The sequence below is a fragment of the Budorcas taxicolor genome, chromosome 2 (genome assembly GCF_023091745.1).
Source record: "Budorcas taxicolor isolate Tak-1 chromosome 2, Takin1.1, whole genome shotgun sequence".
Taxonomy (NCBI): Eukaryota; Metazoa; Chordata; class Mammalia; order Artiodactyla; family Bovidae; genus Budorcas; species Budorcas taxicolor.
In genome coordinates this window covers 41,854,359-41,868,796 of record NC_068911.1, presented here as the reverse complement: position 1 = coordinate 41,868,796, position 14,438 = coordinate 41,854,359, and the positions used below count along the sequence as shown (strand labels likewise).

General features: G+C 57.9%; 1 protein-coding gene across 1 annotated transcript; it reads right to left on the bottom strand.

Moving 5' to 3' along the window:
- On the bottom strand, positions 1 to 12,640 carry LOC128060180 (mastin-like). The gene is made up of 7 exons (XM_052652518.1): positions 12,587 to 12,640; positions 11,783 to 12,007; positions 3,396 to 3,456; positions 3,055 to 3,235; positions 2,579 to 2,853; positions 284 to 444; positions 1 to 198 (listed from the first exon to the last, which is right to left on the bottom strand). The coding sequence occupies exons 1-7, from the start codon at positions 12,638 to 12,640 to the stop codon at positions 1 to 3; spliced, it is 1,155 nt and encodes a 384-aa protein (XP_052508478.1).
- Positions 12,641 to 14,438: the final 1,798 nt, after the last annotated feature.

Here is a 14,438-nt window from a genome sequence, read left to right as displayed (position 1 = left end):
TCAGCGTGCAGACCTGTCCCCTGCCCCGTCTAGGGTCTGGGGGGGCGGGACATACTGGTGGATCCAGGACGCGTAGCTGGTCACCCGGGTGTACACCCCAGGGAGGTCGCGATGGCCACAGACGTCTCCCCAGCTGACAACGCCCACCTGGACCCAGGTGCCATTCCAGCTGCACGCCAGGGGGCCCCCGGAGTCACCCTGCAGGAGAGGCGGCCCTCAGCGCCCTGCAGTGGTCCCTCGTGGGCGAGGAGGGGTGGGAGGACGGAGCGGGCCTGGGTCCCACCTGGCAGGAGTCCCGGCCCTCGCTGCCCGCACACAGCATGTCGTCCTTGATGATCTGCCGGGCGGCGTCTGCAGAGGTGTTCTGATAGTGCCGGTTACAAACCTCGTTCCCCACGATGGGCACCTCCACCTCCTGCAGGTGGTGGGGCGGGCGCAGCGGCCCTGTCGGGGGTCGGGGGACGGGTGAGGGCAGGCACTCACTCTGCTCCACACTGGGGCATCAGCTGTGGGCTCCAGGCCCCTACTGCAAACCCTGACCCTGGGTCCAAACCCAGCACCCTGGGGCACTGGGGCTCAGCTTCCCCATGGCCAGTAAACCCACCCAGTGCCAGGACACAGGGCTCCATAAGCCTAAGGACAGGACGACCCAGGATGGCATTCTCCCGGGAATTCTTTTTCCCTGGAGAAGGGGTGTAGCAAGCAAAGTGCTCTGAGCCGCATGGGTTCAAGTTTTCACCTTCTGACATCTGAGACCACGGCAGACCCCAGCTTCTCTTTTTCTGTTTGTTTAATTATTTTTTATTGGAGAATCGTTAACTTACAATGTTGTATCAGTTTCAGGTGTACAGCAAAGTGATTCGGTCATACATATACATAGATAGTTACACATATATAGAGATGCTCTGTTTCAGGCTCTTTTCCCAGGGAGGTCGTTACAAAGTATTGACTAGAGTTCCCTGTGCTTTACAGTAGGTTCTTGTTAGTTACCTATTTTATATATAGTAATGGGTTTTGTCCCTCCCCAGCCCTTTCTCTCCTGGCAACCACAGTTTGTTTTCTATATCTGTGACTATTCCTGGTTTGTAAATAGGCTCGTTTGTACAATTTTTTAGTATTCCACATATAAGCAATATCACACAATATCTGTCTTTTTCTGTCCTGACTTCACTCAGTACGACAAGTTCTAGGTCCATCCATGACCCTGCACATGACACTCTTTCGTTCCTTTTACGGCCGAGTGATATTCCACGGTACACGTGCACCACGTCTGCTTTATCCACTCATCTGTTGGTGTACATCTTAATTGTCTCCATGTCTCGGCTATTGTGAACAGTGCCACAGTGCATGTCAGGGCACAGGCATCTTTTTGAATTTTGGCTTTCTTCAGGTACATGCCCAGGAGTAGGCCCTAGCTTCTCGAGCCCAGGTTTGCTCGTCTGCAGGAGGACAGCCAAGGTCCACCCTGGTGGTCATGGTAAGGACCCATGAGGACCATAGGGGTAATTGCTGGGACCTGGCAGAGAATAAAGGCCCTGAGTCCCTAGTATCCCACAAATCTCCCAGCTGAGACCCAGGCCTCACGCACATTCAGCTCAAAGGGGAATCCCTTTCAAAAGATCAAGCAGAATTAGTGGATGACCCAGAAATTCCATACCTGATCTAGACCCAGAAGAATTGAAAATAGATGCTCTAATAGGTGCTGGAAGCCTCAGGCTCACAGCAGCTTGACTCACAGGAGCCAAAGACTGGCAAACACTCAGGTACCCATCAGCTGGTGAACAGATACACAGAATGTGGTTCATCCACACAGTGGAATATTACTCAGCCGTAAAAGAGGAATGAGGTGCTGAGACTCACTGCAATGTGGATGAGCCCTAAAAACATGCTCAATGAGATGAGCCAGACACAAAAGACCATACATTGTACGATTCCATTTACAGGAAGCTTCCAGAACAGGCAAATCCCCAGAGACAGAGAGCTGGTGGTGGCACCAGAGGCTGGGGGAGGGGAGCCAGTGCTTGAGCGGGATGGAGCCTCTGTGTGGGGGGACGTTCTGGTGACCAATGGTGGTGATGGTTGTGCAGTCATGTGAACGTACTTCATGTACAGTTAAAAGTGGTTAAGATGGCAAAACTTTGTTAGGTACGTGCTGTGCTAAGTCGCTCAGTTGTTTCCAACTCTTTGTGACCCTATGGACTGTAGCCCGCCAGGCTCCTCTGTCCATGGGATTTCCCAGGCAAGAATACTGGAGTGGGTTGCCACTCCCTCCTCCAGGGGATCTTCCCAAGCCAGGGATGGAACCCAGGTCTCCCACATTGCAGGAGGATTCTTTACCGACTGAGCCACCAGGAAGCCCAAGAATACTGGAGTGGGTAGCCGTTCCCTTCTCCAGGGGATCTTCCCAACCCAGGAATCAAACCGGAGTCTCCTGCGTTGCAGGTGAATTCTTTACTAGCTGAGCTACCAGGGAAGCCCTTGTTAGGTATATTTCACCCCACTAAACAAGGAGAGGATTTCTCCACATCACAGAGAATAAAGTGTCTGTGCATGCCCACCGGGTCTCCCAGAACCTTACCTCCGAGTCTGATGTCACCCCAGCCGGTCACCCAGCACATTTTCCTTTCAGGGACCCTCAGTGAGGCAGGTGGGAGGGAGACCACCTGGACGTGAGGGGAGAGGGTCACGGGTGTCTCCAGTCTCAGCAGGGCTATATCCGCGCCCCCTTTGGCAGACAGGAGGTGGTCGTAATCAGGGTGTGGGATGACCTCAGTCACCTTCATCAGCTGGTCTGGGTCATAGAGCCTCAGCTGCCCGACTTGCACCCTGAAGGCAGAAGCCTGCGGGCTTTCCCTGAGGGAGAGGGGCCGGAAGCCACTCAGAGGCCTGGGCTGGGGCAGGGCCAGGCCCGTCTTGCAGCAGGAACCGGGCTGGCTGCTGGCAGAGCCGTGGCTTTCTGTGCGGCCCAGCGCCCGGCCCCCAGCCCACACCCCCCTGTGCCCCCCACCCCTGCTCCCCTCCCCAGCCACGGGGGCAGCGGGCAGAGAGACCCACCGTCCAGTGCAGTGGGCCGCGGTGAGCACCCACTGGGGGTGGACGAGGGAGCCCCCGCACACGTGCTCCCACTGCTCACGCTCCTTGCTGTGCCTTCGGAGGCTGGCCTGCCATGGCCACCGGCCGGGAGGGGCATCGTGCACCCCCACCGTGCCATGCTGCTCCCTCCTCAGGTTGGGATCTGGGAAGCCGAGGAAGGGTGCCATCAGGGACCCCTGCCCGGCTGCACACACTCAGTCCCTCCCGGGGGTCGACTGACCAGTCCCCTCTGCACAGGTACGGGGGCATCTGGGCATCCGGGCATCCGGGGCAGGGGACAGGGACAGGGAGTCAGGACTCACCCAGGGACACAAGCACGAAGCCCCCCGGGCCCAGAAGGGTCAGGAAGAGCAGCCACAGCATCTGCGGGGGAGGGCAGGGCGCCCGGTGAGGCACCCAGGGCCAGGACCCCGGGGGGAGGGTGGACAAGCAGGCCAAGTGGGGGCTTCCTCACAGGGGTGCACCTCTCACTCCCCTCCAGCCCCTCTGAGCCCCTTTACCCCCCAGGTGGGGGTCCAGGGAGCTGCAAAGCACCTCCTTTCTTGGGCCCGGTGGGGACCGAGCTTGGTGAGTCGATCCACAGTCATTGAGGAGCTCCTGCCCCTACCCTTGCTGGTAACATCCACACTTTGCTGTGCGTGCACGCTGTCCTGTCCGACTCTGTGCGACCCCAGGGACTGTAGCCCACCAGGCTCCTCTGTCCATGGGATTCTCCAGGCAAGAAAACTGGAGTGGGTTGCCCTGCCCTCCTCCAGGGGATCTTCGTGACCCCAGAATTGAACCCACATCTCTTCTGTCTCTTGCACTGGCAGGCGAGATCTTTACCACTAGCACCACCTGGGAAGCCCGACATCCAAAACCTCAGCTGCCAACCCACAACCAGGCCAGCGGAAACAGGCCCAGAAGAATGTGAAGAGGATGCAGGCTTGCTGGATGAAGTCCTGGAGCACTGGCCCAGGCTGGTGGGATGAGGGGCAGCATTCGCCAGTGATGGGGCCGCTTGAGCCGCGGGACAGCCCTCAGGGGGCCACTGAGCTTGGCGGGGCAGCTGGAGCATGCCACTATCTGCCTGGAGCACAGCTGGCCACCACCCTCACTGCCACCAGTGGAGGGACACAGCACCCTGTCTGCTCTGAGGCTGGGGTTCTTGGAAGCTGTTGCTGAGACAGTGTGACCCACTGGGCCGTGGAAGGCAGGTGGATGGAGCCAGGCTGGGTGGAGGGCGATGCAGGGCTGAACACTGCCTGCAAGGAGGCTTAGGGCATGCACAGCCCTCGTGGGGACAAAATGCCAGCCTTTACACCACCCTAGATTAGCCAGGGGGCCGACGGGAGTGAGGCAGCCACAAAGGAGCTGCCAGCCCCCCAGACACGGGTCAGCAAGTGCTACCCAGAAGGGGGCCGTGGCAGCCCACCCTGTCTAGCACCGTCCACTGTGTGGGGGGACGGCAGCTGTAGGACAGGGGAGAGCAAGGCTCAGGGTCCAGCCCACAGCCACTGCGGCCGTGAAGGGGACCAGCAGGGCCCCCCACTGTCCATTAGACCCCCTTCGGCGATGACCCGCAGACTCACCCCATCCCTGAGGTGTCTGAGCTCCGTCTGGCCACATGGACGTCTGGGCCAGGACTGCAGCCCAGGGCCGTCACAACTGAGGTGGGCCAGGGGTACGCTCTGCATATCCCCTGCCCTCCATTGTGACACAACAGCCCTCCTCCTGGCGGTCAGTGTCACTGTCCTACCAACAGGATGCCCCTCCTTCTTGCCCAGGGGCCTCTGGATACAAAGCCCAGTACAGCCAGGCATCAACCGCGACTTTGCTTTCAACACCCTTACGACACTGGGACCCTTTGAGGGGCCGTGACCCTTGACCTTGCAGAGTGCAGACTTGTGGGCTCCGGGAGCACCAGTCCCCACTGAGTGTGACAGTGGGCAAGCCTCGCTCCCCTTGCGCCCTCTCGCACACTGCATGGCCCCCACACTCTGCTGGGGAAACCCTGCTCCCCCATGGCACCCTGCTTCCCTCCAGGGGCCCTGCTCCCCCATGACCCCCTTCCCCTCGTGAGCCCCGCTCCCCCCTGCCCCTGGGGCCCCCACTCCCTCCATGGCCCCTGCACCCTGATTCCACAGTTGGAGACACAGCTCCAGAGAAGGCCTGCAATTCTGCCCGGGTTTCGTCTGGAGGACAGCCCAGCCCATGACATGTCACTGCCCAGCTGGGCCACTGGCCAGTGGTTCCCAGGTGTGCCCAGAGGGCGCCCGGCCGTGGGCCTCTCTCTCGCCTCCTAAGCTCAGAGTGGGTCTGGGCGCTGACACCATGGGACAGGATTCAGACACCCGAGTTCTTGGATAGTGATACCAGCTGACTTCCTGCAAAATCACAGGTGGACATGCCTCCATCACCACAGGAACAAACCTCTGGCCCTTCCTGGAGCAGAAGCGCTGACATGGGCCTCTGTCCACAGGGCCGGTTGCTCCCTGGCAGAATTGTGCCATCAGGGCGGGCGCTGGCGTCCGTTGCTGGGAGGCTAAACCAGCCCTGTTGAGGACGCCCCACCGTGACCACCTTTCCACCAGCCGCTTGGCCGGAGTGGGCAGCAGCCAATGTGCTTCGCTCCCAGCGGGAAGAACAGCGGGTGCCGCCGCCCGCTGCTGCTTTGAAGTCAGTGTTGCCCACCCCCCAGCTTGGGACCCCTAAGTATTCGACTCGTACCCCCCCGTCCCTCCAGATCAGACTGGAGCTGGGTGGTCCCTCGATCCAGTGGCGGGTCTCCTTGTAAGAAGAGGTGAGGGCGCTGGGAGACACACAAAGGAGACAGCCGTGGAGGGGACAGAGGCCCAGACAGGAGGACGTGGCCACCACCAAGGATGCAGGCGACCCTGGATGCCGGGCGGTCCTCTGGAGCCCCCAGGACACCCTGAGCTGGACCCCCGGCCTGCAGCCGCGAGGATGCCTTCCATTGCTGTAAGCCCCCACCTCCCCTATCCTTGGCAGCCCACCAGGAAGAGCCCACCCAGCCGCTGCTTGGCCACAGCCTCAGGCAGGGACACACAGAGCCGGCTCTCCTGGGTTCAATGAGCTGCACAGAGAGGAGGCGGGGGAGGCCGTGACGCTGGCCCCGCCTGAGGGCACGGTCCAGCTGCCCCCTGAGCTGAGGACAGGGGCTGGGCAGGAGGATCTCAGAGCAGGGGGTGGTGGAGGATGCAGCTGAGTGAAGAGTGGGCGTCGGGGAAGGAGCAGTGAGGGCCCCCTCCTCAAACACCCGGGGGGGTCCAACATCGGCGGTGCGGCCAGCACCCCGGCTCCTGCCCGGGGCTGAGGGGCTGAGGAGCCGCCACGGCCGCTGTAGCACAGGCAGGAGGCCACTCCAGGAAAGCGGGGCCACGGCGGTGCCCTACAGCTCACCACCCCAGCTGGAACCAGGTTCCCCTCCGGTCACAGCACCGTACTCCGCAAGCTCAGGTCTCCAGGGACCCATCACTCCCTCTGGGGTCGGAGTAACCAGCATCCTTCCTGCTCCTCCGGGGGGCCCCAGAACCTCAGGAGATGTTCAGGTCTCTACAGAGAACAGCCCAGATCCCAAGAGGCCAGGGCGCCATCACGGGGAGAGAGTCTGCACACAGGAGGGGAGGGGTCCTACAGGCCCTGGGCACAAGCTCTGGGTGAGTGAGGGGCCTCCTCCCGACCCCCCACCGCCCATCCACCCATGGCGGTGCGTGTGGGTGTGGAGCTGGCTCAGCTCCGGGACACATCACAGAGGTGAAAGCCAGGAGCCCCGGGCCCCCAGGGCCGAGCCTGAGCCTGGGCCCTGCCTTCTCGACACCCCCAAGCCCAGGTCAGGTGAAACGGGCTGGAGCGGAGCCAGGGAGAGGGGGGGCGCGACCGCTTCCGAAAAGAACCCCGAGGGAGAACACTGGGGGCAAAGACAGGGTCTGAACGCGGCCATCGGATCTGCCAGAACCAGAAGCAAGAAGTTTGAGGTTCATGGGGGACAAGCCTCCTGACTATTATTGGCAGATAATGTGATTTTCTTCCCGGAAAAGCCAAAAGCTTCAACTGAAGAGGTTTTTAAATTAAGTTTCTTAAAGTGTGGAGATGGAAGATAAATATTCTAAACACAAATAAGTAGAGAAAGAAAGAAAGTCATCCCTGCCTCCCAGGGATAACTGCGGGAGGGGCCAGGCCAGAGCCGCATCGGCACCCCCACCTCCTCTAATAGCTGCACAAGGAATGTTTGCAGGTCTGTGATGACTGCAAAACTCTCCTGAGAAAGGGAACAAAATGCCATTCAAGGTGAAGTGAAGTCGCTCAGTCGTGTCCGACTCTTTGCGACCCCATGGACTGTAGCCTATCAGGCTCCTCCGTCCATGGGATTTTCCAGGCAAGAGTGCTGGAGTGGATTGCCATTTCCTTCTCCAGGGGATCTTCCCAACCCAGGAATCGAACCAGGTCTCCCGCGTTACAGGCAGACGCTTTACCGTCTGAGCCAGCAGGGAAGGGCTGTCATCAAACATCAACCCTTCAAACCCCACCGTGATGTGAACTGCAGGCAAATCTGCTCATTTTCCCGAGGGTGTCTGGAGGCCACGGCGCAGAGCAGGGGGCAGCCAGCACTAGTGTTGTCGCGATGCAGACAGAGCTCCAAACTCACAGCGGAGGGCCCGCCGGCTTTCAGTGCTCACTCCCTAAACCCCGGCCACAGAGAGGCCAAGCAGCCGCAGGTAACTAGCCTCAACTCAGAGGCGAAGAAAGAGGCCACAGCGTCGTGTCCACGTCTGACGGGCAAGCGTTTGGACACTGGGAGGAGGTGACAGAGAGAGGGAGCAGCAACGGGCAGAGGGCAGAGGGCAGAGGGCAGATGGGCAGAGGGCAGAGGGCAGATGGGCTGACTCACGGGGCTGCTGGAGCGCAAGTGCACAGACAAACCTGCAACATTTTTCGCCATTACAAGTGTCCACAAGAACCATGCATGCGGAGGTGGAGGTTCATAACCTAAACCTCTTCCCCTCTCGAGTTCCTGGTCACCCTCCTCTTCCCTCCTGCTGGCCTGGGCCCCACTGTGGGGCCACAAGGAGTAACGGCAGGCCCATCATTTAAAGCTTCTTTAGTTCAGTGCAGTTCAGTCGCTCAGTCGTGTCCGACTCTGCGACCCCATGGACTGCAGCACGCCAGGCCTCCCTGTCCATCACCAAATCCCGGAACTTACTCAGACTCATGTCCATCGAGTCAATGATGCCATTCAACCATCTCGTCCTCTGTTGTCCCCTTCTCCTCCTGCCTTCAATCCTTGCCATCATCAGGGTGTTTTCAAATGAGTCAGTTCTTCGCATCAGGTGGCTAAAGTATTGGAGTTTCAACTTCATCATCAATCAGTTGGATGAATATTCAGGACTGATTTTCTTTAGGCTTGACTGGTTTGATCTCCTTGCAGTTCAAGGGATTCTCAAGAGTCTTCTCCAACACCATAGTTCAAAAGCATCAATTCTTTGGCACTCAGCCCAATTCTCACATCCATACATGACTACTGGAAAAACCATAGCTTTGACTAGATGGACCTTTGTCGGCAAAGTAATGTCTCTGCTTTTTAATACACTGTCTAGGTTGGTCACAGCTTTTCTTCCAAGAAACAAGCATCTTTTAATTTCATGGCTGCAGTCACCATCTGCAGTGATTTTGGAGCCCAAGGAAATAAAGTTTCTCACTGTTTCCATTGTTTCCCCGTCCATTTGCCATGAAGTGATGGGACTGGATGACATGATCTTAGTTTTCTGAATGTTGAGCTTTAAGCCAGCTTTTTCACTCTCCTTTTCCACTTTCATCAAGAGTCTCTTTTTAGTTCTTCACTTTCTGCCATAAGGGTGGTGTCACCTGCATATCTGAAGTTATTGATACTTCTCCCAGCAATCTTGATTCCAGCTCATGCTTCATCCAGTCCAGCATTTTGCATGACGTACTCTATATATAAGTTAAATAAGCAGGGTGACAATAGACTGCCTTGACATACTCCTTTCCCAATTTGGAACCAGTCCATTGTTCCATCTCCGGTTCTAACCATTGCTTCTTGACCTGCACACAGATTTTTCCGGAGGCAGGTCAGATGGTCTGGTATTCCCATCTCTTGAAGAATTTTCCAGTTTGTTGTGATCCACACAAAGTCTTTAGCATAGTCAATGAAGCAGATGTTTTTCTGGAATTCTGTTGCTTTTTTGATGATCCAACAGATGTTGGCAATTTGGTCTCTGGTTCCCCTGCCTTTTCTAAACCCAACTTGAGCATCTGGAAGTTCACGGTTCATGTACTGTTGAAGGCTTTGGACAATTGGCAGCAACGGTCAGTGGGTGGTGGTCAGGGCCTCATGATCTCCACGGAAGCTTGTCTCCTTGTCCCCCCACCATGACCCACCTGCTAGCATCACTCTGGGCTCAGGGCCCAGCACCCTGGGAGAGGTGCCCACACCTCAGTGTTGAGCCCAGCCCCTGTCCGGCCATTTCCCCCAGAGCACCAGGCATCCCAGGAGTCCTTAGGGGCAGGGCATGTCTCCAACTTGTCTCTGGCCCCGAGGCCATGGTGGGCAGGGGCAGGGGATGGAGTGGACACAGTTTGCAACCCCCAGACACTAACAGAAAAGCTCCCAAGGGAGGGCACCTGGCAGGATGCAGCCACCAAGGAGAGGCAAGGAGCAAAGACCTCTGTTTCTCGGGTCCGAACCCTCCCCCATCTCTGCTCCACGTTTTGTCTTTAAATTTGTTCAAAAGTTTAACTAAGATCCAGATTAAAAACAAAAAACATAGCACTGTATAGGAACAGAAAGCACTGTCACTTGTCATAAACAGAACTGCAACACAAACTCTCCTGCTCACACACCCTCCCTGCAAGGCTGAGGCCCATCGGGACCCAGAACCTTGGTGGGGGCGCTCACCAGGTCCTGCCTGGTGGCCTCACCCCTAAGGGCCCAGCTACACCTGGGCGGTCTCCCCTCTGTCTCCCCTCAGCTCGTTCCTCTGCTGTGAGTCAGTGGCCTCTGGTCCTCCTTGGACAACCAGCTCTTCAGGTTTGGCTGTCTGTCTCATTGGTTTGGTGCGTGTGCTCTGCCCAGGCGCCCACGGACCTCCACGCATGCTCCGGCCTGGCCCATGTGTGCTGGCGACCTGCTGTCCTGACCCGTCTGGATTGAGGGGTTACCAGAAGGTGAGATTTCAGGCCATTATTACCATTTGCACCATCGTTATTGTAAAGCACACAGAAGCTATGAACGTGCTGCTGTAACCATTTAAAGTGAAGGATTCAAATAACATTCACAGTGTTATTTGACTCCCACCTCTTTCTGACTCCAGAACATTTCCAAGGCACGAAAGGAAACCCATCCCCGTGAAAGCACAGCCCCCCATTCCTCCCCGCACCACCACCCCCCACCCCGGGTGACCACCCATCCACTTTCCATCTGCCTGTGGATTTCCTCATTCTGAACATCTTGTACAGAGGGGGAGACAAGCTCCGTGGTCTTCAGTGTCTGGCTTCCCTCGCTGGCACAGCACGTTGCCGGGTGCGTCCACGTGGTGTAGGGTGTGGGCCGGATGCCATGCCCTGTCTGGATGGAAGGGTCTGCTGACCCATCTTCCCCTGAGCCTGTGGGGTGCTCCTGTTTCTTGCCTGCCGTGAACAGGGATGCTGTGAACACACGTGGACACGTCTCAGTGTGAATGCCTGGTTTCAGTTCCTCTGCATGTTCGCCTAAGGGCGGAAGCGGTGCTGGGTCACATAGCAAGGAGCTTTCCATGTTAAACCCAACCTGCAGGGGTGGGCCGCCCACTTATCACCTGACCTTACAGCTACCCTCACCCTGCTGCTCTGGCTCCTTCACAAGCAGCCTCCACCATCCGGCTCCATGTCCACTCCTCCACAGGCTCCTCTGCTCGAGCCCCACAAGCCCTGCCAGGCGGAGAGCTACGGGCAAGGCCCAGGCTGTGAGCCTGGCAGAGGCCCTGGATATGGGTGGTGGGCCACACAGGGAAGGAGGCGGGCTGCCCTCCCTGCTCCAGGGCTCTGGCACTGCCCCTCTGAGACTGTCCCCCTGCTCGAGGACAGGCTTCCAGGGACAGAGCAGCTTCAGGGACACACACACGGTCCTGAGCGCCACTGGGGCCTGGAGTCCTCCAGGACGTGGAGTCTGAGCTCCAGGAAGCTGGGAGGGACATGTCACAGTGGCCTCGGAGCACGCTGGTGTTGGCTCTAGGCTCATCACTCAGAGTGGGGACAGAGAACATCTGCCCACAGATAGTTCCCGGGCTCGAGGAGCCTGCAGTAAAAACAATCAAATTAGAGGATGAAGGAGACATGCCAGCTGCTTGTAGAATCCCTCAGTTTAAAGCCAAGAGAAAGGCTTGCCTTTGAGCCGCTGTGGCTACTTCAACACCTCTCCACGTCCTGGTATCCTTGTTCCCTCCCATCCCCAGCCCACTTTAACAAGAAAGGACAAGTGGGGCCCGAATCTGGGCAGGTTAGGGTCAGGTAAGGCCATCAGGCTTCAAACTCAGAGCGCGGTTCAGTTTGCACTGTTCTTTAAGTGCAAGACACAGGGACACCCCCTATCCAGCTGTGTAAAAAGCCGCCTTTCAGCAGCTGCTAAGTGTGCAAACACTGCTGGTCTAGTCTGGACGGGCAATGCGGCGGGCCGGGGTCGAGCCTGCCTTACCTGCCGCCGAGCTGGGGCGGCGGCGGCGCTTTGCTGCCACCTGGCGGCCGAGCTCAGGGCGAGGCGCCGCGGTCTCATTGCCGCCCGCCGAGCCAGGTGAGCGCCGCCGGCCTCCCGGTTATTCCGCCTGGCACCCTGAAAGCTCCTCCCCGAAGCTGGGCGCAGGTTGCGGGGGAGCGCCCCCGAATCGAGGGCTGTAGATCCTGTGGGGTCGGCCTTCTGGCGCTGGGAGAGGACCGGGAGGGGGCTGGGGCTTAGAGCCGGCAGGAGGGGACGCAGGAGGGGAAGGCCTGGCTGCGGTGCTGGGGGAGGGAGGGGAGGGGAGGGGAGGGGAGGGAGGGGAGGGAGGGGAGGGGAGGGGAGGGAGGGGAGGGGAGGGGAGGGAGGGGAGGGAGGGGAGGGGAGGGGAGGGAGGGGAGGGGAGGGGAGGGAGGGGAGGGGAGGGGAGGGAGGGGAGGGGAGGGAGGGGAGGGGAGGGGAGGGGAGGGGAGGGGAGGGGAGGGAGGGGAGGGGAGGGGAGGGAGGGGCGCAGGGGTGCAGCAGCGGCCCGGGCCTCAGCCTCGCCCTTGAGGTAGAGCTGGCTGAGTGCGGGGAGGGGAGGGCCGAGTGCAGGGGACTTGACTTGGCCAGCGGCTCTGGGGTCCTCAGAATGCCTACTAAGATGTCGGGGGCTGAGTCTGATAGGGTGCCAGGGGGAGACGCTGAATCACGGCTCATGCAGAGGGGAGGGCTCTGGAAACGTTCGCAGGCGTCCCCACCTGCAGGGCGTGGAAGCCTGGACCCTCCCGGGTGTGCCCAGCTCACCCCTGAGCACCCTTTCTCTCTGATTGTCTTGTAGTAGTAAACATGTTCTCCCATCTTAAGATAAAATTAAAACCAACCAATCCTTTCTTAGCCCCGGGCTCAATGACAAGGCAGGGAGTGAATGAACCTATGACCAGTTAGGAAGGCACCCCCACCCCACGTCCTCAGTCTGTTTCATGGGGGTTGGGAGCCAGGCTCTGTTGGGGCCACGTTCTTTCTGCTCTGAGAGGAATGTCCAGCTGCCCCAGGTGACGTTATCCTCCACTCGTAGAAAGGCTCGTGACAATCAAATATTTCTCACCCTGGTGGCTCAGCTCTCTGCAGGACACATGGGAGCATAAATAAAGACCCACCCTTTCCCAGTCAGTGGGCACCCATCCTATGCCTCCTTGGCACGCTTTGCAACCCACAGATACCCCCAGAGTGGGAAGTCCAGAAGTTTGGTTCTCCGAGGATGGCTCCCAAGCTCAGGGAGACAGATGCAGTCCTTGCAAGCCCTGGACCTTCCCATCTTCCAGATTTTTCCATGGCAATTGAACCAAAAACGTTTTATGTAACCACAAAAACATTTTATGTAACCACCATCTCACACAAGGCTTCTCCATATTCCAGCCAACACTCTTTAATTTGCATTTCTTTAGTGACTAGTGGTGTTGAGCATCTTTTCACATGCTCATTGGCCATTTGTATGTCTTCTTTGGAGAAAAGTCTTTTCAGACCCTGTGCTTGTTTTTGAACTGGGTTTATTCTGTTGATGTTGAATTGTAGGCACTCTTTATATATTCTAAATGCTAACCCCTTATCAGATATGTAATCTGTGTTTTTTCTCCTATTCTGTGGGTCACCATTTCACCCTGGTAATAATGTCCTCTGATGCACAATCTTGACATTTGATTCATTTATTTTTTCCTTTTTAGCTGGCTCTGCTTTTGGTGTCACATCCAAGAAATGATTGCCAAATCCAGTGTCATGAAGATTTTTCCGTTTTCTTCTAAGGGTTTTATAGTTTGAGCTCTTCTGCTTAGGTCTTTGAGTCGGTTCTGTATGTGGTGTGAGGCAGGGGTCCAATTTCATTCTGTTGCTTGGATTTTCTTCCTTTTCAACTCAGCCCCTGGAGCAGCAGCCCCTACACACAGACCTCCTAGGGCCTGACCCTCAACAGCCACCTGAGGGAGCTAGCGGTGGCACCCCTACTCTAGGCAGCTGCCAATCGCACCTACTACCTCTTCCCCCCACAGTGGGCACACGACCAGGCGCAGTCCTCCAGGATCCTCTCCCAGCAATGGCCACCACTTTTCACCAGCAAATGTTACTGGACTGGGTGACTTCCCCGTGCAGCCCTGTGCAAACCTCCCCGGTACCCTCACAAAAAAGATGGTGCTGGCACTGAGCCCATGCTCCTGGGGTTCTTAAAACTGTAGCTCAGTGGTCAAGTGCTACATGGCAGGCCCAAGTGGGACACTTGTTAAAACACAAACTTCTACTCAGAGCCGACGAACCAAGGCTGGGGACCCAGAGAACAGATGTCTCAGATAAGCCCCTGATCCTGGCATCTGCCCCGGTGAATAGACAGGGGAGGCAGTGTCCCAGAGCAGGCCCACGCTGGGTCACTGTGGGGACACAGGAGCCGGCAGCATCTTTGGATTTCAGAGCCTCAGAGAGACCTGGAATGCTCACCTACTGCTCAGGGGGTCTGGGCCCTTACCCGGGACCCCAGGCACTATAACCAGGCCCTCTGGGCCACAGCTGACCCAGAGGCACCCTAGGCAGACTACCTCCCCAGCCCAGCGGAGCTACCAGCCTCAGGAGACGCCCCCACCCCAACCCCATGCCCAGCGGGGGGCCTTCTAAG